This window comes from Dipodomys merriami, unplaced genomic scaffold (genome assembly GCF_024711535.1).
Source record: "Dipodomys merriami isolate MVZ:Mamm:240054 unplaced genomic scaffold, mDipMer1.0.p SCAF_9, whole genome shotgun sequence".
NCBI lineage: Eukaryota > Metazoa > Chordata > Mammalia > Rodentia > Heteromyidae > Dipodomys > Dipodomys merriami.
Genome location: NW_027206512.1, coordinates 25,545,542 through 25,566,869, shown reverse-complemented (window position 1 = coordinate 25,566,869; position 21,328 = coordinate 25,545,542). Strand labels below are relative to the sequence as shown.

Below are 21,328 nucleotides of genomic sequence, written 5' to 3'. Positions count from 1 at the left end.
TGTCTTTCATGATCTGACTTACTCTATTTAACGCATTAATATCCAAGTTCTCCCCAGTTGTTTCGCATGACATGACATTTTTATTTCTTTAATATAATCAAATATATACATGTATAGATCTTTATTCATTTTCTTTGATAGGTTTCTATGTGTATATATGTTTTTATATGGATACATCTCTCTATTTTTCTCATTCATTGAAAAGTCAAAGGTCATCTAAATTGACCTCATAACTTGGCTTTTAATCAATAATGCCACATTAAACATCTGAGTGTGCAATTACATTACTTCAGAGATGTGACCAACAGTGATATTAAGTCATTCACTAGCTCCATGTCTAGTTTTTGAAACTCTTCCATGTTGCTTTCCACAGGAGCTGCACTGGTTTGCATTGCTCCCATATCATCTTTTTTTTTCCCCCTTATAACCTGGTTAGCATCTGTTGTGCTCTTTTTTAGAATTTTATTTTTGAGTTACCAATTCTTTGTAATATGAAGGCTTTGATTGTGATATTTCCATCTACACATTGTGCACCTGGAACATATTTTCCTTTTCCACTCTATTCTCACTCCCCTCAATACTCTCTCCTTTCTCAAGTAGCATTTGGTTCATTTAATCATGACATTGCTATCGATGTGTGTGTTCAATGTCCTTTTGTCCTCTGTGCTCCACAGTAGCCTGTCCTTTCTCTCTTCCTCCTTTGGCTGATCCCCGCTTAAAAGGTCCTGCATTTACCTTCATCGTGTCTGCTAAATACTATCATTATCATCCTCATTTATGTGTCCACCCCACACATAAGACCATACTGTATTTAGCATTTTGATTTTGGTTCATAGCAGTCAACCTGATGATTTCCAGTTTTATTTATTTATTTATTTATTTATTTATTTTGTCGGCCATAGGGCCTGAAGTCTAGGTCTGGGTGCTGTCTCTCAGCTCTTCAGCTCAAGCTTATTGCTCTACCACTTGAGCCACATGCCACTTCCGGCATTTTTTCCTGTTTATGTGGTGCTCATGCATGCAAGGCAAGCACCCTAACACCGAGCCACCTTCCCAGTCCCTCCAGTTTTATTTATTCTCCTGAAAATGATATAGTTTAATTTTTCCTTATGGTAGACTAATATTCTTTGTATATCTAATGTTAATAGGTAATCTTACTGTATATAATAATTTGATGAAAAAATTAAAGTAGATTAGAACTTGCTTTGAATAGTGTATATAGAGCTTACATTATTAGTGCAGAAAAATGTACCTGCAAAGTTTTCTTCTGTTAAAAACTTAAATAATAAAGAGCACAGATGTATTATTTTTGTATTTTATACATTTGTTTGTATCCTATGTTTAAAATATGGACGGATTATACATTTAAATATTAATAAAGGGTACCCATCATTGCCTATTTCCTTATGTAATGTGACTTTCATTGATAATACCTCCTATTGTATAGCAGTAGAAATAAAAATGAGAGTCTCATGTTTGCTAGGTCAGTGCAGGAACACTTGAGCATATACAGTTTTGCCTTTACTGGAATCAAGTCATCACTGTACTGTCTCCATTTCCCTAGGAACAGGGATTACACATGTTCAACACAATGCCCATCAAATCCCTTATTATTTATTTATTTATTTATGTCATTAATGGGCTTTGAACTCAGTGACTCATGGTCTGGATTGTTTTTGCTCAAGTTTAGTACTCACTTTAACCACAGTTCCATTTATGGTTTTTAGTGATTAATAGAGTTAACACTCTCCTAGGCTTTCCTTCCTAGGCTGGCTTTGAACTGTGATCCTCTGATCTAAGCTTCTTGTGTTGCTGGGATTACAGCAACCATGGTCTCAATGATATCTAATTTTCATTACATTCATAAAATCTCTCCATATGTCAAAAGCAATAATGATGTCTCAATGACATAATGCACACCTTCTAACTTTTCTACCCAAAGCAGGCCTTTTCCAGTAATTTTTCACTTCTTTTGTAGTTGGCTATCTTCACGTAGATTGTAGTTCCCTCTAATTCTCCCTGCTTCACTTCCTCTCACTCACTTTTTATGTTTAGAAACTCTTAGTTAGCTTTGAGTTAGCAGAAGTTTACTTCAGTTATTGTCAATTCTCTCCCATATGTCAGCGTCTGAATAAAATGTTACCTCTTTTAACCTATCCCTCTCTTTTTCTTTGGACAGACACACAGAGTTCATTTCATTTTGTCTTATTAAAATATCCTTTTCTAAAAAGGCCCATAAAACTTTGGATTGTATGCTTCTGTCAAACTAACAGACTCAAATTTCCATGAGTCTTGGTTGATTCAGTTATATTATCTACATAAATCAGTGACATGGAACTTTTTGAGGAACTCTGACATTAGAATTGTACATTGCTTCATTTTTAATCAAGAGTAAGATCCATTTGAAAATACAAAAGGCATAAGTTTAGGTACAATGTGGTAGAGAATCCCTCCCAGCTTGATTGTGATAAAAATCACTAGGAAGTTCTTCCTTAGCAGGCTTTTAGTCCATTTCCTGAGGTGTTGAAAGCTCTACTCCCTCTTTTTCTTCTTTCCCATCTTAAAAACCTTTTGGTAAACAAGCAAGCAACATTTTAAGACAAGGAAGGTAACAGCTGCCATGCAGGCCAGTAGGAATCCGATGACATCCAGAGAGTGGTACTGGTACCAGGTGAGGTTGTGGGAAAGTGGCCTCAGATGCTTGGCTCCTTTGTGGCGCATGACAAATTCAATCCAAAAGACAGCTCGATCCAGTGGCTTCATAGGCTGATCATGGTGAATGGTTGACACCCACATAGCATTCTTTTTGTAGCTAAAGGTAAATCAAATTGATATAAGTATATCAAATGAAGTAGAAAATATAGATATTGACATTTTCTGCAGATGATCCTATAAAAATTTTGAGAGAAAAGAGTATGCTTTTCTTCTACTGTATTTTTACACCTGTTAGTGTAAAAGGCAAGAGCTTCTTAATGACCCTGGATTTAACCATTTAGAAAAATCTGGTTAAAGTCCTTATGTCGAAAAACTAATTTTACAACTTTGGTGGGGGGGTGGGGTGTTATGTGTGGGGGGAGAGATGGGAAGGGGTAGGAAGAGGAAAAATAGAAGGAGGCAGCAAGGCTTGATAAGAAATGTCCTCATTATCTTGCCCATGTAATTGTAACTCTTCTGTATGGTATTTTTACAATAAAAAAAGAAAAATCTTCTTAACTCAAGAATTTCTCGAGACAAATGTAGAATCATTGAAAAAATCAACAGCAATATAAAAGCCTAATTATTAGTGCATCTTTTGATCAAAGTTTAGAATTGTGTCATAATTTAGAGATAGATAGGTAATTTAATCAAGAAGTGTTTTTTTCCCCTTAAGGGTCTCTTTATCATTTATTGGGGTTAATTATTATTTAACTACAAAAGTTCTTTGCCCCCCTTTTTTTGTTCTTGTCTTAGGACTTGAAATCAGGGCCTTCACACTGTCCTTGATTTGAGCTTTCTTTGCTCAAGGGAAGAACTCTACCACTTGACCCCCACATCCAGTTCTGGCTCTTTGAATGTTAAGTTGAGATCAGAGTCTGAGGGACTTTTCTGCTTGGCTTGATGTCAAACCACAATTCTCAGATCTCAGCCTCTGCAATCACAGCTTGAATCACAGGCATCAGCCATTGGCTATCAACTTGCCTTCCTTTTATTTCTTGACCTTTTCACTTACTTGTTCCACACCTCATGCATACAAACTTACAAAAATATTATTATGACTTGTGAAACACATGGTGGGTTATTGATGAATCTTCCAGAATTAATCAAGTCTTAACTGAGGGTAACTTTCATAATCAGAGTGGAGTGAGAAATTATCTATAATCACAATTTGGTAAACCAAGAATCAGATTAATGAATAGAGTGGTTATTAATCATGTCCCTGAGTGTAATGCCCAGATAAACAAAGAGACTGTCTGACTTACATACAAATACCACATACACATAATCAAGTTTATACTCACACAGGGTTGTTAATGACTGCTTCCAGTGCTCTGAGCAAGTCTTTGTTTGATATTGCTCTTATATCCACTTGAACAGCTGCTCCTTTGGCCACCATGTGAGCAATGTTATCACGTTGTTCCACAAACAAAGGAATGCCCACCATGGGAATCCCATGATGGATCGCCTCATATACGCCGTTAGCTCCACCATGAGTGATGAAAGCTTTTGTTTTGGGATGGCCTAAGATTAGGGGCATTTCAATAAAATTGCTCATTAAAGTCTTACAGAAAATGAGAAATGTATGAGCACGTAAAAGGTATAGTGTTTCCCAAATAACAATTATTGTCCCAATGAAGTTGCATTTACAGTGCCTTCATATCTCACCCATAAGGACCACCTAATCCACTTGAGAAGTAAGTGAAAAATCTTATGATAGGTGCCTTAGGTTTCGTGTGACTTGAGATGTGATAATCAATATACCATTTCCTGTTGAACAGATAGGATACACTTAAAGGGTAATAGAGAGCAAATTCTGAAGCAAGAATATGGTCATGTTCCATTATAACAATGGGATGTACAAGACATTATGTTGAAAAACGAACTTTACAATTTAGGTCAGGGCTGGGGGTGGGGGCATATAGGGGAGTGTAGGTGTGGAGGTGGGAGGGAAGGGATGGTAGCCGAAAAAAAAAAGGAAGATGTAACAATTCTTGATAGGAAATGTACTCATTACCTTGGTCAGGTAAATGCAACCCCTCTGTACAGTGTTTTTACAATAAAAAATGTAAAAAAAGAAAATGGTCCAGTTAGATCTTGCTCTCATAAGCTTAAAAATAGTGCATTAATCTAATGAAGGAGTGAAGCTTGAAATAGAGTGTATCATGACTTCATATTAAGCAACATGAATTTTTTCCCCACATAACATGCAAACTCAGTCATAATAAGACAACTGTGTATGTTTCAGTGGCATCACAAAAACTTGCTCTACTTTAGGAGGCTGGATAAAATGATTGAATTAGGGACAGAGAGATAACCTCAGGGAATTACACAAAGTTCTTTGTGTAATGGTGGAGGAGAAGCTGGAGGCTAAACAAGCTCTCCCATAGAAAGCAGTTTTAGTGTTCCAGTGAACAGTCCTAAGCCAGAGAATGACACCAAGTGTGCCATCACAGTACAGAGAGTTAGGCCAGAGAGGGAAAATCCAGATAAGGAGACAGATCTGAGCACTTGACAGCAGCTGCCTCTGCAACTGCTGCAGCTGCAGCTGTGACTGCGGTGGTGGCGGCTGTAGCCGCCATACCTGCAACACAGAGAATCCGGGACGAAGAAGCCCAACCCGGCAGGTGAGCTGATTCTACTCAACACCAGTAAAAACTGACAGGGAGCAGACATCTTCATCCTGAAGTTCGCAGACCAGAGATGACCCAGTAACCAAGACTCGGTGTGAGTATAAGCCTGACATCCTCACTCTTTCTCAGGGAGCAGAGGAGGGAAGGCCACCCCTTCTGGAGATGTCCATCTTTGATACTGACAAAGGCCCATACTGACAAAGGCCCGGCTGAGCTGCTAGCTCCAACTGAGGCCTTGGAAGAAAACTAGAGTCATTTAGCAGGTCACAAGAACCTAACCTGATTTGCCAGACTCAGCTCCACCCAGGGAAAAGCCACCCAGCCCTGGCCTCCAGCCCCAGGAGTGGCTTTCTTCACTGGGTAAAACAGAGCCAGAGGCTGCCCCTCCCTACAGCATCCTTGACAATCAATTGAAATTTAGGAAACATAAACCCTGAGAATGGCTCCAGGCTGGACTCTGTGAGTGTCTCACAAGCTAGCCCCTCAGGGAAAAGCTACTGTTTGCTGAAAGGCCTCAACTCTACCCAGAACCTAGCCTCATCACAGCATCTCCAAACTAGAGGAAACAGCCATCTCCCTCTTTTGTGAAACTCAAAGCAGATCTCCCTCCCATTGAATTAACCTGGGAGGAGGATCACAAATTCGTGGGCAAAGCAGAGCATTTTCCTGCCTGCTCAAACAAACTGACTTAAGAAACCAACCAAGCCACAGGAAAATCAAACACCACAAGCAGACCAGAGACGCCAACAAGAGACTGGTTATGGACACAAGGGAGATACAGTATCTTCCCATCCACCCAAAAAAATCAAAGAATTTTTTTGTACCTTTAAAAAAATTTTTTTTTCTAAAACTTTTTCTAATTTTTAATTTTTAAAAAATATTGTTTTCCTTGGAAAAAATTATATTAAGTGAAGTAAGCTAGGCCCAAAGAAACATAGGTCCCATGGTTTCCCTTATTTGTAATATCTAGTCAAGCGGAAAAAGTCAGATAATGTGATGTCAGGAAAATGAACCCTTAGATATGTATTTTAATGTTTTTTTCTTTCATGCACGTGTTTCTAATGCATTTATAAGATTATCTCTTTGTTGCTTTGTATATCCCTCCCCCACAGTATAACCCCTGCATTCACTATATTTGATGTCAGTATAACTTGTGGAGGAGATGGGGAAAAACCAGTTGTTTAAGGATACAGGTGGACCTGTTGCAACAATAAGAAGTACATGTTGTCATGTCCAAAACGAGCTTTACAACGTCGGTGCAGGGGGGGAGAAGGATTGGGATTGGGGGGAGGGGGGAGGCTGGGAAGGGATGTGAAGGGTAAACAAAGGAGGAGGCTGCAATGCTTGGTAAGAAATGTACGCATTATCCTGCCCATGTAATTGTAACTCCTCTGTACAGTATGTTCACAAATAAAATTAAATTAAAATTAAAAAAAAAAGAAAACCTGACTCTTAAAAATAAAAAAAATTTTGTTTTCTACTAACTTATTTTTCTTCCACTTATAATTTTTATTTTAGGGGTATATGTGTGTGTTTTCCTTTCTTTTTTTTCTTCTTAAAAATTTTTACTTTTTTTGTTTTTTGTTTAGCTCTACTGAACTTTTGATCTTTTTTTCTTACTTTCTCATTCTTTACTTCTTTTCTTCTCTTTCATTCTTCTTTGTGTGACTTAATTGCTGTTCTGCACATCCTCAGATATACCCATAGTCAATTATTAGACCTTATCCCCCATTGTGTTTACTCTTAATCCAGAAATTTATTACTCAGTTCAAAACCTTTTAGACTTAAATTCCTTAATAGCAGTACTACCTCTTTATACCTATATAATATTTTAAGCATTTTTATTTTTAAGTTTTTCACGTCTCCTTTATATCCTTCCCCTTCTCTCCTTGTATCCACGTTCTTCTCTGAACATTTTGTTTCATTTGCATAATTTTTAAGCATTGCACTTTTTAATTTTTAATTTTTGCTTTTCTATTTTTTGTTGTCTCTTTTTTCTCTTTCTCTTTCCTCTTATTTTCTCTCTCTCTACTTTCATTCTATCCAATCTATTTTCAACCTTGAGATTAGGACTTAGTTAACTCTCCCTGTGCCTTCCCATATCCCTCTATTCCTATTTTTACCCCCATCTCTCCCTACACCTAATAAGTTCTAGTTTGCCAAATTCTTCTTTGTGGTTCGTAGCCCATTAATATATAGTTGTTGATGTTGAATAGATACATCTGTTGAACTAGATAGTATCTGCAGACTTTTGACTGTGCAATCTACAGATTTTGGTTGATGCTTGCCTTAAGATAGTGTTCTAGCACAAAACTGGTATTACTTTCATCCCAAATGGGAAGAGTAAGCAGGAAAAAAACAAGAAAAATGGCAAGTCCAGGTATCTTAACTCTAACCCATGATAATCAGGGGAGAGAACAGACAATGAATAATCCAGAGGAGAGTTCTGAAATAGCTCTAAAAACACTACTGGTAAACATGGTAAATGAAAAGATTGAGCCTTTGCAAAAATGCTCTGTGTGAGCAATAGGGAGAGAGGAGGCTAGTCAAAGGTCAACACAGGAATATCATGAGTGTGAGGAAGCTATTCAAAGATGAATACAGGAATTGTGTGAGCAGCTTGAGAACACTCAAAGAGAAATAAAGGAATGGATAAAGAAATAAAGGTGGATAAAATGGTAGGAACTCCCAAATATCTCTCAGTCCTATCTCTCAACATTAACGGACTTAACTCTCCAATTAATCGACAAAGACTGTCTAATTAGATTAAAAAGCAAGATCCTTCTATCTGCTGCCTTCAGGAGTCACATCTTGCCCATAAAAACGATCACATTTTCAATATGAAAGGCTGGAACAAAATCTACCAAGCAAACGGCCCCCATAAGCAGATGAAGTTGCAATCCTAATATCTGATAAAATAGACTTCAAATTAAAATTAGTGAGAAGAGGTAAAGAAGGACACTACATATTAATTCAGGTATTTCTCCATCAGGAAGATATTACAATTCTAAATATCTATTCACCAAATAACGGAGAACCCAAATTTATCCAAGAAACACTACTTTCCTTCAAATCCCACATAGATCCAAAGACATTAATTGTTCGGGATTTTAACACAACACTTTCCCCACTAGATAGATCAACTCGGCAAAAACTCAACAGAGAAACTGCAGATCTAAACAAACAGCTGCATATATCAACTAGATTTAATAGACATCTACCAAATATTTCACCCAGCATCATCAGAATACACAATTTTCTCAGCAGCACATGGAACATTTTCTAAAATAGGCCACAAAGCAAACTTGTCCACATTCAGAAGCATTGAAATTAAACCTTACATTCTCTCTGACCACAAGGGAATAAAATTAGAACTCAACATCAAAAGCCACCAAACAAAGTCCTGTAACACATGCAGACTGAACAACACACTGCTGAATCATGAGTAGTTCATGAAAGAGATTAGAAAGGAAACTCAAATGTTCATGATATTCAAAAAAATAAACACACAAATTACCAGCTCCTCTGGGACACAGCAAAGGCAGAACTCAGGGGCAAGTTTATAGCTCTGAGCTCCTACATCAACAAATTGCAAAGATCTGAAACCAACAATTTAATGAGACATCTGAGCCTCCTTGAAAAAGAGCAGCAAGAAGAACCCCAATCCAATAGATGGAAAGAAATAATTAAAATTAAATCAGAATTAAATGAATTAGAATCCAAAAAAAAGTGTAGAAAGAACCAATAAAACAAAGAGTTGCTTCTTCAGAAAAATTAACAAAATTGACAGACCCTTAGCAAATCTTATCAGAAAAAGAAGGGAACACACTCAAATAAATAAACTCAGAGATGACAATGGAAACATAACCACAGAAGCAACCAAGATTCCAAACATTATAAGGGGATACTTCTCAAAACTTTATGCTAATAAGTTTGAGAACTTGGCAGAAATGGACCTTTTTCTAGCAAATATTGACATGCTAAAACTAAACCAAGATGAGTTAAACCATCTTAACAGGCCCATATTAAGCATTGAAATAGAAACAGCAATAAGAGGCCTCTCATCTAAGAAAAGTCCAGGACCAGATGATATTACAGCGGAATTCTATAAGGCCTTTAAAGCAGAGCTCACACCAATACTCCTCCAAATCTTCAATGAACTTGAAAGAGAAAGTTCACTACTGAACACATTCTATGAAGCCATCATAACCCTCATCCCAAAACTAGGCAGGGACTCATCAAAGAAAGAATTATAAACCCATTTCCTTGATGAACATTGATGCAAAACTTTTCTACAAATTTTGGCCAATCAACTTCAATAATTCATCCAAAAAATCATACACCACGATCAAACAGGATTCATTTCAGTGATGCAAAGCTGGTTCAATATACGCAAATCAATGAATATAATTCATCACATCAACAGGAGCAAGGATAAGAACCACATGGTTATCTCAATAGATGCAGAAAAAGTATTTGACAAGATCCAACACCCCTTTATGATGAAGGTTTTGGAAAAATTAGGAATCCATGGAGCATTCCTCAATACAATAAAGGCTGTATATGAGAAACCTACAGCAGAAAGGTTAAAGTTTGAGGCAGTGACCACCACTTTTTCCTTTTTCTGTCTAGCAAGGCAACACATGGTGGTAATCAAAACACCTGGTTGATTGTGTGCCTATATAAGACCTGAAAATCCTTAGCTCGGGGCTCTCCTCCTAGGCTCTGCTGTGTCGGAGTGTAGGATGAGGCCCGAGCTGCAGCCCGTTTAAATAAAACAGTTGTATAGTTTGACTCTCGGTCGTCTTCTTGCGGGGGGTCCTGCGACCTTGGCATAACACAGACAGCATTATACTTAATGGTGAAAAACTAAAGCCATTTCCTCTTAAATCAGGAACGAGACAAGGATGTCCACTCTCTCCATTTTTCTTCAATCTAGTATTAGAAGGCCTAGCTACAGCAATAAGATAAGATGCAAACATAAAGGGGATCTAAATAAGGAAAGAAGAAGTAAAACTCTCCTTCTTTGCAGATGACATGCTCTTGTATTTAAAGAATCCTGTAGACTCCACTCCCAAGTTACTCAAGCTGATTCAAAACATTGGCAAAGTAGCAGGGTATAAAATTAACCCTCAAAAATCAATGGATTTTCTGTATGCCAACAATGAGAAAAGTGTGGCTGAAATCAGGAAAGCAACTCTGTTCGTAATAGCCCCACAAAAAATAAAATACCAAGGAATTAACTTAGCGGAAGAAGTGAAGGACCTCTATGATGAAAACTTTAAAAACTTGAAAAAGGGGCTGGGAAGATGGCTCAGTGGTTAAGTGCTTGCCTTGCATGCCTGAGGTCCTGGGTTCAGTTCCTCAGCAACACATAAGCAAAAAGAAAGAAGCCGGAAGTGGCGCTGTGGCTCAAGTGGTAGAGGGCTAGCCTTGAGCTGAAGAGCTGAGGGACAGCGGCCAAGCCCAGAGTTTAGGCCCCATGACCGTACCCAAAAAAAATAAAACAACAAAAAAAAAAACTTGAAAAAGGAAATCAAAACAGAACTTAGAAAGTGGCAAAAAAAAACTCCCATGCTCCTGGATTGGAGGAATCAACATAGTGAAAATGGCAATACTTCCCAAGGCTATCTACAAATTCAATGTGATAGCTATCAAAATTCCAACTTCATTCTTCAAGGAAATAGAAGAGCCAATCCAAAAATTCATATGGAACAATAAAAGACCCCAAATAGCAAAAACGATCCTCAGCAAAAAGAGCCCTGCTGGAGGAATATCAATACCAAATTTCAAACTCTACTATAAAGCCATTGTAATCAAAACAGCTTGGTACTGGCACAAGAATAGACCTCAGGACCAGTGGAATAGAATTGAAAACCCAGAAATGAACCTACAGACCTATAGCCATCTAATCTTTGATAAGGGAGCTAAAAAATAGAATGGAAAAAAGACAGCCTCTTTAGTGAATGGTACTGGCAAAATTGGTTAACTATTTGTAGAAAAATAAAGCTAGATCCTTATATATCACCCTGCACCAGAATCAACTCCAAATGGATCAAAGACCTCGGAGTCAAAGAAGTCACTCTGAAAATATTACAGGATAGAATAGGAGAAACCCTAGATCTTGTTGGCACAGGCAAAAATTTTCTTAATAGAGATTCAGAAACACAACAAATCAAAGACAGGTTGGAACATTGGATTGCATGAAATTTCAGAGCTTCTGCATGGCAAAGGACATAGCTAGCAAGATCAATACAAAGCCCACGGATTGGGAGAAGATCTTTACTAGCCATACAACAGACAAGGGTCTCATATCTAAAATATACCTGGAACTCAAAAAATTAAACCCCCCAACAACAAATCTTCAAGTAAACAACTGCGCAATAAATAAGTGGGCTAAAGACTTAAAGAGAAACTTCTCTGAAGAGGAAAGAAGGATGGCCAATAGACACATGAAGAAATGTTCCACCTCCCTAGCCATAAAAGAAATGCAAATCAAAACAACATTGAGATACTACCTCACTCCAGTTAGAATGGCTAAAATCAAGAACTCTAATAACAACAGATGCCTGAGGGGATGTGGACAGAAGGGAACCTTACTGCATTGCTGGTAGAAGTGTAAACTTGTTCAACCACATTGGAAATCAGTATGGAGGTTCCTCAAAAGACTCCATATAGAGCTCCCCTATGACCCAGCAATCCCACTTTTGGGCATTTACCCTAATGTTCACAAACCAGACCACACTAAAGCTACCAGCACGACTATGTTTATTGCAGCATTATTTACTCTAGCTAAGAAATGGAACCAACCCAGATGCCCCTCAGTAGATAAATAGATCAAGAAAATGTGGTATATATACACAATGGAATTCTATGCCTCCATCAGAAAGAATGACATTGCCCCATTTGTTAGGTAATGGAAAGGCGTGGAAAAAATTATATTAAGTGATGTAAGCCAGGCCCAAAGAAACATAGGGCCCATGGTTTCCCTTTTTTGCAATATCTAGTATATGTCTGAGTCAAGCAGAAAAGGTCAGATATGTTGATGTTAGGGAAATGAATCCTAAGATATGTATTCAAATGTGTTTTTTTTTTCTTTCATGTGATTGTTTCTAACACATTTATAAGATTATTTCTTTGTTGCTTTGTTTTTCCCTCCCCCACAGTATAACCCCTGATTTCACTGTATTTGATGTAGGTATAATTTGTGGAGGGGAAGGGGAAAAACAAATTGTTTAAATAGGGATACAGGTGGACGCATTGCAACAATGAGACGTACAAGTCGTTATGTCGAAAATGAACTTTACAACTTTTGTGAGGAGGTGGGGAGGATCGGGTGGGAGGGTGGAGGGAGGATGGGAAGGGATGGGAAGGGGAAACAAAGGAGGAGGCTACAATGCTTGATAAGAAATGTACTCATTTTCTTGCCCATGTAATTGTAAGCACTCTGTACAGTATTTTCACAATAAATTAAAAAAATAAAATTCTTTGTCCTTGGTAAATATATTTGAAAAAAGATAAACTGGTAAAAAAATGTGTACGATGGAGTATGATAAAATTTCATCTGTTAAGGCTGTTTTTCTCAGAATGGGTATAAATCTAAAAGTTGGCTTTCGTTTATGAATTTTTACTAATAAATTTCCATCAGTTAACAACTGTTGTGTTTTTATCAGTTACTTCTACAATTGCTCATGCTTTTAGGATGTGTTTTTCAGAGTCTTACCGAGGAGGTCATTCTGGGGAAGCCACTTGTACAGCCGAGTATTTGGTCCTAAGGTGTCTGGTTTTTTGCCGTTAAATCTCCAAAGAATCTGCCAAATAATGACACTACCTTTTTAAATGTTAAAATGTGATGTTTTATAGTTTAGAGATCACACAATTAAATGCCTTTCATAGAATGGATAAAGAGAACAAATAGGGTTAATTAATGAGGACTATTATAAGACTTAGAGAGAAAGGCTACCAACATTTCCTATACTCATTTTCATATTTAATATTATGGAATATCATCATAATTATTCAGAAAACATAGAGAAATGATATGATGAATTACAAATGAACCCTTTTTAACAATTTTATGTAGTTATAAACATAGATTTAGTGAACAATAGCATTTAAAATAATTAAGATTTACATTTACACATATTTACTATAATAGCTAGCTTCTTCCAATTTTTATCTATTAACATTTATAAAGTGATATTAGTGTAGTACTCTCGTATTCTATGAGATTTCATTTTAGTTTAACATATTTCATTTTCTTCTTAACTGTCTATTTATAACATTTTTTTTTTCCTTTTGGCAGTTGTGATGCTTGAACTGTGGGCCTGAGTGCTGTCCCTGAGTTCTTCAGCTCAAGGCTAGTGCTCTACCACTTGAGCTACAACGCTACTTCCAGTTTTCTGGTGGTTTATTGGAGATAAGTGTTTCACAGACTTTCCTACCCAGGCTGGCTTTGAATGGTGATCCTCAGATCTCAGCTTCCTGAGTAGTTAGGATTACAGGTGTGAGCCACCGGTGCCCAACTATAACAAATATTTTACGTGCACCCTTCTCCCTGGAGAGAAGCTTGTGAAAAGGTATTGTCCTGTTTGACCAGAAACAGCATCAAACTATTCAGTATTTGTTCTCAGAATACTGAGTATTGTATTAAGTGATATTATGTTGCATACTGTTCAGCATTATGGAGTGAGTACATGATACTAACATAAATTTTCATACTATGAAGGCCTCATGATACTCTAGCTTTTAAACTGGCCATTTAACTTCCCCTACATGCTGGTTGTCAACCTGGTCACATTGATCTGGACAGACAAACAAATGGTCCTTAGAAGCAATCATGTGGTGGCTGACTAGACGTTTCCATGGCACACCTGCATCACAACTCACACTGTTGTACTGCATGTTAAGGCATCACCTACTGCCTCATGACCAGCATATGAACAAATGTTCTTTTTTTTCAATCTTTGCTAATGACAGATTCCTCAGATTTTTTTTCCCATTTTCAAAAATATTTTTATTGGGCTGGGAAGCAGTGGTAGTGCGCTTGCCTTGCATGCATGAGGCCCTGGGTTCGATTCCTGAGCACCACATAAGCAGAAAAAAAAGCCAGAAGTGGCGCTGTGGCTCCAGTGGCAGAGTGGTAGCCTTGAGCTGAAGAACTGAGGGACAGCACCAAGGCCCAGAGTTCAAGCCCCACCACCGGACACCCCCGACCCAATTTTTTATTGTTATTGAAAGGATGTAAGAAAGATTACAGTTTCATAAGTCAGGTAATGAGTACTTTTCTTTTTGGACAATGTCACCCCTTCACTTGCTAAATTTCGGGTGTTTTTCGTTGTTGTTGTTTTGGTGCTAGTGCTCTACCACTTGAGCCATAATTTGACTTTGGCTTTTTAGTGGTTAATTGGACATAGGAGTCCCAAGGAGTTTTCTGTCTGACTAGCTTTGAACTGTAATCCTGAGATTTCCTCCACATCAGTAGCAAGGATTACAGGCATGAGCCACCTGTGCCCAGCTTACTAAGACATTTCAACAGAAAAACACTCAGAAGACAGGTTTACTCAAAACATCCTGTATATTTCAATAAACTTAAAATTTTTTGTCTGATAACTGCCACACATTCTTCCTATCCTGTTATTCTTGAATTTAATTTGCAAAAAGAAGCAGTGGCAAAGAAGATTCCTTAGATTTGCAATAAAAAATAGATAAGGGAAAATATGTTTACAATTAGAAAATAAAACGGCTCTTAGTTGAAACTATTTCTTTGCTCATACTTTAAAATGCAATTTTGTTTGGTGTAATAATTGAAAGATTACTGCATTTTGCCATGTGTGATCTTCCAGATTCTTTTGGGATACATATGTTGAAGTGAATTCCATGATGGTCACATTTCCTATAAATTCAATGCTGTCTGGTAGACCTTCTATTCAGCTTTCTGACATCTTATCAAGGATTAGTAGAGGGGCAAGTATTCTTGCCGGATTGGCTTCCACAATGCAGCTATTTAACACCATCTCATCCAAAATGATGTGTACTTTATTCAGATTCAACATTATATCGAATTCACTCACTCGGCTGAAATATTCATCTAAACTTCCACAAAATCGTGGATGAATTCAAAAATAGCCATCTCATTCTCAGTGTCATTCACTCCAACTACAATGAAGAGCGCTGCATACTGCTGGTAGATCAGCTTAAAGTCCTTATATTCAATGAAAGAGCACTCTTCACTGGATCATGGCAGACAGCTCTTGATGAACTCTGTTTCCAGAAGGGTCCTCTTTTTAATCTCTATATGTTCAGAGTACTTAGAAAGGTGGGTCTGCCTTTGTTTATTTACCATTAGAAAAAAAATTATCATTTTTTCTTGCCAATGTTTTTCTAAACAGAAGTGAAAAGTTATGACAGGAGATAGCTGAAATTGGAACCTGGGTGGCCTGGAAACAAGTAGTCCCTCCCAATGGACACTTTCCTCAGATTTGTATGATAAATCAATTAATTCTATTCAGTAATTACATGAAACTAGTTTTAGATGACAAATTATTAGTGGTGATGTCTAGGAAAAATGCAACCTGAATTTTGATCACAATATAGGATACTGACATCTAAACTTACTATCATAAATAGAAGAATATAAATGTAGGAAATGGAGCTGGCATGTAGTTCATAAGTCACATGGCTGCTGAAAAGAATCCAAATTTTAATGATGCTACATTTATTTTTAAGTAGACTATGTCTACTTTCACATGAAATGCACAGATCTGGTTTAAGGCTTAACCCAGTAGGGCATATTGGATTTATTTACTTTCTCTTCATGAACAAGCTTGAATACATACCTGGAAAGAGGGTGAACCATCCTTTTCTTTTCTGTGAATAACCCCCTCAAGTGTACACTTAATGGGTCAGTTTCAAAATTGGAGGAATAAAGACTAAGCCATATCAGACATTTCAAACCTTTTTTTGTTCTACATGCTAAATGTTATTGTATAATGTCACTTGTTAAGTGTATTTTAACTCCTTTCTAAAACATATTTAGTGTATTGAGAGGCCGTAGAATTCTTGCAAAGACTGGATGAAATTTGATGGTTTGAATACTATCATAATAAAATTTCACATTATGACTTCTGGGTTTTTTTCTTGTGACAAAATTAATGTTATTGTTATTGTCAGTTTAAAACAATCCAAAATCCATATTATTTGAGCATTTGTCATGCATATATTTTGTTTAAACTGGCTGAAATAAGTTAGAGCTCTTGTAACAGCGTATCTGTTAACAGAAAACTGGTGCAATCAGAAGCCTGCAGCGTTTAAGGCCCATTCAGTGAAGACCACTATTGAGGTACACTATCTCACCTTTTGTGGAACTTGTGCCAGTGCTGATGCGATCTCATTGGCTGTCTCCTCTGTTAGGTTACCGACCATTGACCCCAGGGAAAACACCACCACACCATTGTCCCCAGAGCTCTGCACAAAGTCTTCCATTTCCTGTGAAGAAAAACTTTGCTTCATTTTTTCTCTCCCTCCTTCCCTCTCTTACTTTCTCCCTCTGTCTCTCTCTGTCTCTGTCTGTCTCTCTCACTTAAACACACACAAATAATAGTGAAGCAAATATTATTTCAAGTGTTGTTTTTATCACACTAGCTAAGCTTTGTAGACTGCAGTTTGAAAGTGGCTTTTCTGAACTTCCCTTCACCCATAAAAAAGTACCCCCACACAAAAAACCTGCACCCATATAAAACCACACCCACATAAAAACCCACCCCCACATAAAAACCTGCTTTTGTTGCCCAGTTTTGTGCTTTCTGTAATAGACAACCTGATGGAGCATTTGCACCTGACCTGTACATTCCTGAAGTACCTGGACCCAAGCTTGTGTAGAGTTCTCTATGTTTGCTAGCCTGCCCTCTCTAGGAAGCACATGTATATACTACATGTCCTGTCCATTGGAAACCTGATCACCTAGCTGGAACCCTAGAGATTCTTCTCAAGGGTTCTCACCTCATGACTAGTGACCTTTCTGTTTTTCCCATATGTTTGATTTTTCCTTTAAGGCCCAGAGTTCAGGCCCACGACCGGACACCCACCCCCCCCCCAAAAAAAAAAGATATATAAAAAGAGTAACACCCATAAGACATAACATTTTCCATTAGCCACTAGTAAAGGCACAGGTCTAGTACTCAGTATATTGGTGTCATTTTGCAACAAATTTTGCAAACATTTCCATCTGGACTCCAGCATTTTCCATGTTAACTAAAATATTTAGTTGCTGTAAATTATTCTTACTGTCCTAGTTGCTTGCCTTTATATATATTTCAATTCTCATTCATCAACTGATTTCTGAGCATTGTTAATATAACATTTTAATATCAATGAGTGAGAAATTTTCTGATTCCCATATATCTTCTTTTACTATTGTCATCTTTCCTTTCCCAGATGCTTTCACGTAATTTTTATTAATTGATTCTAAACCATCCTATTAAATGGAAAAATGGTGTGTTTGTTGGGGTAGAAATATTTATTGTTTCCTTGTATAGCTAACATTCACTTTTTCACATGCAGATCACTTTTATGAGTGAATCAAGGATTCTTTGAGGTTCTGAAAAATTAAGTCTTAATTAAACTGACTTTGTTCTGAATGATTCTTAGGTTTCTGAAATGCAGAAACTTGTGATGGTTCAAAAATAAGTTTCAATTTGTCGAATGCATTACCCCACTTCCTATATCTCTTTCACTGTGAGCAAAGACCTGGATTGAGCAGTGCAGAGCCATATTTATTGAAAAGGAAATCAAATAACAGACAAAAGGTTATCTATTTACCTTAGGCAAGGGTTTTGCAGGTTTGCAGTGGAGTCCTCCAACAAAGTCAACATTTGGTAAAGTTGGGCGAGGGAATTCCAAGTCCCAGTAAGATCGAATAAGCCAGATTTCTGCTTTACTCATGGTCTCCATTAAGGTAGTGGGTCGTCCTGAGTAGAGAGGGGAGAAAGTAAAACGTAAGAAACGACATTACAGAGAAGTTTCTGAATATAATTTTGTCTTAAAATAATTTTCTAAATTTGTACTTAATGAGATAGAATGTGTTTGTTGCTAACATGTACTACACAGGAAATGTGCTGTGTGTGTGTTTTTGTGTGTGTAAGGCAGTCTGTAAGAGACCATCTTGATACCTCAGTTTATGAGCAGTTATAAATAATCATTAAAATAAGCAATTATAGATCTAACTATGCATTTTTTCTCCTTATCCATTAGAGGAATATTTGAATTTCAGAGTCGATAATTCTATAATATTCACAGAAATTATTTTCCCAGCAATTCTCAAACTAGTTTCCTACAGTGTACCAAACTGTTCCTTGATTCTTGAGTTCCAAAATGAGTATTCTTTATGACTGTGGCTGAATTTCTTACCTTTACTTGATTCACATTAGGAGCTTAAAATATTTATTTATTGCACAGAAACATTGGCAGATATCATCTGGATTACTGGGACTAGGTAATTGAATTCAACGTACTGATGGATAATATTTTATTAAATGCAGAAACAATTTAGACATAATCACAAGTACTTCAGCACTGTACTAGATTTTATAGCTATAAAATAGATGATTATAAACAATAATCGAATGTGGAATCACTAGAAGTTATAGTTATTGAGTCTGTGCTAAAACATTGGATCTGTCAAGAATAAGGAAAACTTTTAGAAAATCCTGAAAACTGGTCATCAGTGACTCACCCCTGGAGCCCCCACTACCTAAGATTCTGAGATCAGAAAGCATGAAGTCTGAAGCTGTCCTGGTCAGAAATATCCTCAAGACTACCCCTCCAATGAAGTATGAACATGCTGGGTAGCCTGGCTCAAGTGGTAAAGTAGCAGCCTATACAAGTAATCCAACCAAGCTTGAGGTCACAGACTTCAAACCTTGGTACAAATAAAAAGAAAAAATAATAAAGAGAAAACAAATGAAATATTTTGATTTAACTAGGAAAATAATCAAGGGAGACAATTTATTTCCTGCATACATAGGTAGAATAAAACAATATATATCTCTTTGGTATACATATTGTCATTCATCAGTCTGTTTTGGAAGTAATTAATTAGCTTGATAACAAATACAAATGAACAATTTTTCATTGTGGATGAAGTTTTCATACTGGATGACCTGCTAGAGTATCCTATAGGATAGGTAACTGTCTGTTGTCTTCTTTCTGACCCTATAATGTAAGACTTTCTGTAGTCAGGAATCAGGTAGACAATTTTATATCTCATTTAATTGTTTCATGTATGAAAGACTAATTTCTTACAGGACGCAGGTGGCTCACGGCTGTAATCCTAGCTATTCAGGAGGCTGAGTTCTGAGTATCGTGATTCAAAGCCAGCCCAGGAAGGAAAATAAATGAGACTTTTATCTCTAATAAACTACCAGAAAACCAGAAGTGATGCTGTGGCTCAAGAACACTCACCTTGTGCTGAAGAGCTCAGGGATAGTGCCTAGGCCCAGATTTGAAGTCCCATGACAAATAACAACAACAAAAAAGACAAATTTCTCTTATTTCACATGCATCTCATAGTACCTCTCTCAACGTTTACAAAAGTTACGAACTTACCCTAATAAAAATGAAACATGACTTACCTAAAACTTCACTGTAAAAGCTACTCCACTTCTTTGAATCAAATGTCTCGAACCAAAAGTCAAAATAAAGCATGCATATCATGTTTTCTACCCTCTCCATGAATGTCATCTGACCACTTAATCCTGACAGAATGACAGGCACATAAGAGGGAGGGAATAGAAGCCCTCCACTGTATTTTTCCGTTGTGTAGCCAGGAAGGAAGCGGAGAGTGTACATGAAAGGAATCTCCAATAGCTCAGCCAGAAGCTCCCCACAAGGACCAACAGCATCTGCAATCACAACATCAAATCTTGCTTTTCGTAGTCTAGCTATAAGTTCCTTGTTCAGAGCTGCTTCTTTACAAATATTTAGCATAGCATCAGAATACATCATATATACATCCTGTAATAATGGTGAATATGCCAAACATGTTGTTCTTGGCAATTCATATGTCAGCAAAGAAATTGCTCGTGAGATAAATGTGGAGAATTCATCACTATTGGAAGTTGAAGGAAAAGTTTCAAATTTAATGCTGGATGCTTCATTGCTATCAACAAAAATAGCATACGATGGTCTCACAACTGTGACTTGATGACCCTTCATGATTAGTTCGTCCAGTATTACCTTCATATTCATCCAGTGGCTATATTCCATAGGCCACACCAGTACTTTCCCACAGCCTCCAGAGTGAAAGTAATAACTCAGCTGTAGTAGCAGTAGAACTGAAATCCTTGTCCCAGTCATTCTGTCTAACAGCACAGTGTCCTGCAAACTATGGTCACCTCTGTCAATTTCTTGTACTTATATTCAAGAAAACAATTGATCTTGAAGTTAAAATATAACTTGGGTTGATAAAAGCAAGTAGGTAAAATGACTGGTCAGAGCCATTTGACAGAATGGTAAATTTATAAACAATCTTCAATTTGGGGATGATTAGACAAGTAAGTTCAACCTCTCTTTTGAAATAAGGTATTTTCATGTAGTTAGAAGTTTTTATGACCTGTATTTCCAAGCCACCCCTTTTATGTAAGCAATTTTACAATCCTCCCAAGAACATTTGAAGTTGAGACGCAACTCGTCTTTTTATTGACTTTGATTAAGAAATAAACATGGTGACTTCAAAATTGCTCAAAATTCCTTAGATGTCATGATTCAAGAAATTAATGTAGCAACTCTGCTGAAATATTATTTACACTCATACCATTCAATTTAAAATGCACACCATCAGTCCTTTCTAGTATATTTCCAGAAACCTGTAGCTACATTCACTATGAGGTTTTAAGCATTCAAGAACTCTAATAAGGAATTGTGAAAAAACACTTAGGAAGTCATTAAGATGGCTGACTCAAAGTGTGTGGAATATTTTACTCCAAGTGAAAGACCCAACTGTC

The 21,328-nt window shown here is 37.1% G+C and overlaps 1 protein-coding gene and 1 pseudogene across 2 annotated transcripts; both read right to left on the bottom strand.

The window, feature by feature from the left end:
• Positions 1–2,306: 2,306 nt before the first annotated feature.
• On the bottom strand, positions 2,307–20,698 carry LOC138821005 (UDP-glucuronosyltransferase 2B17-like). Of its 2 annotated transcripts, none has more exons than XM_070013057.1 (6): positions 19,958–20,698; positions 18,147–18,295; positions 16,683–16,814; positions 13,051–13,138; positions 3,999–4,218; positions 2,307–2,812 (listed from the first exon to the last, which is right to left on the bottom strand). In XM_070013057.1, exons 1-6 carry the CDS (start codon positions 20,679–20,681, stop codon positions 2,533–2,535), a joined length of 1,593 nt encoding a protein of 530 aa, XP_069869158.1. In that variant the 5' UTR covers positions 20,682–20,698; the 3' UTR covers positions 2,307–2,532. The 2 variants fall into 2 exon arrangements, with proteins under 2 accessions (XP_069869158.1, XP_069869159.1); XM_070013058.1 differs by having other exon boundaries at positions 20,562–20,613.
• LOC138820716 (AP-4 complex subunit sigma-1 pseudogene) lies at positions 15,256–15,690 on the bottom strand (annotated as a pseudogene).
• Positions 20,699–21,328: the final 630 nt, after the last annotated feature.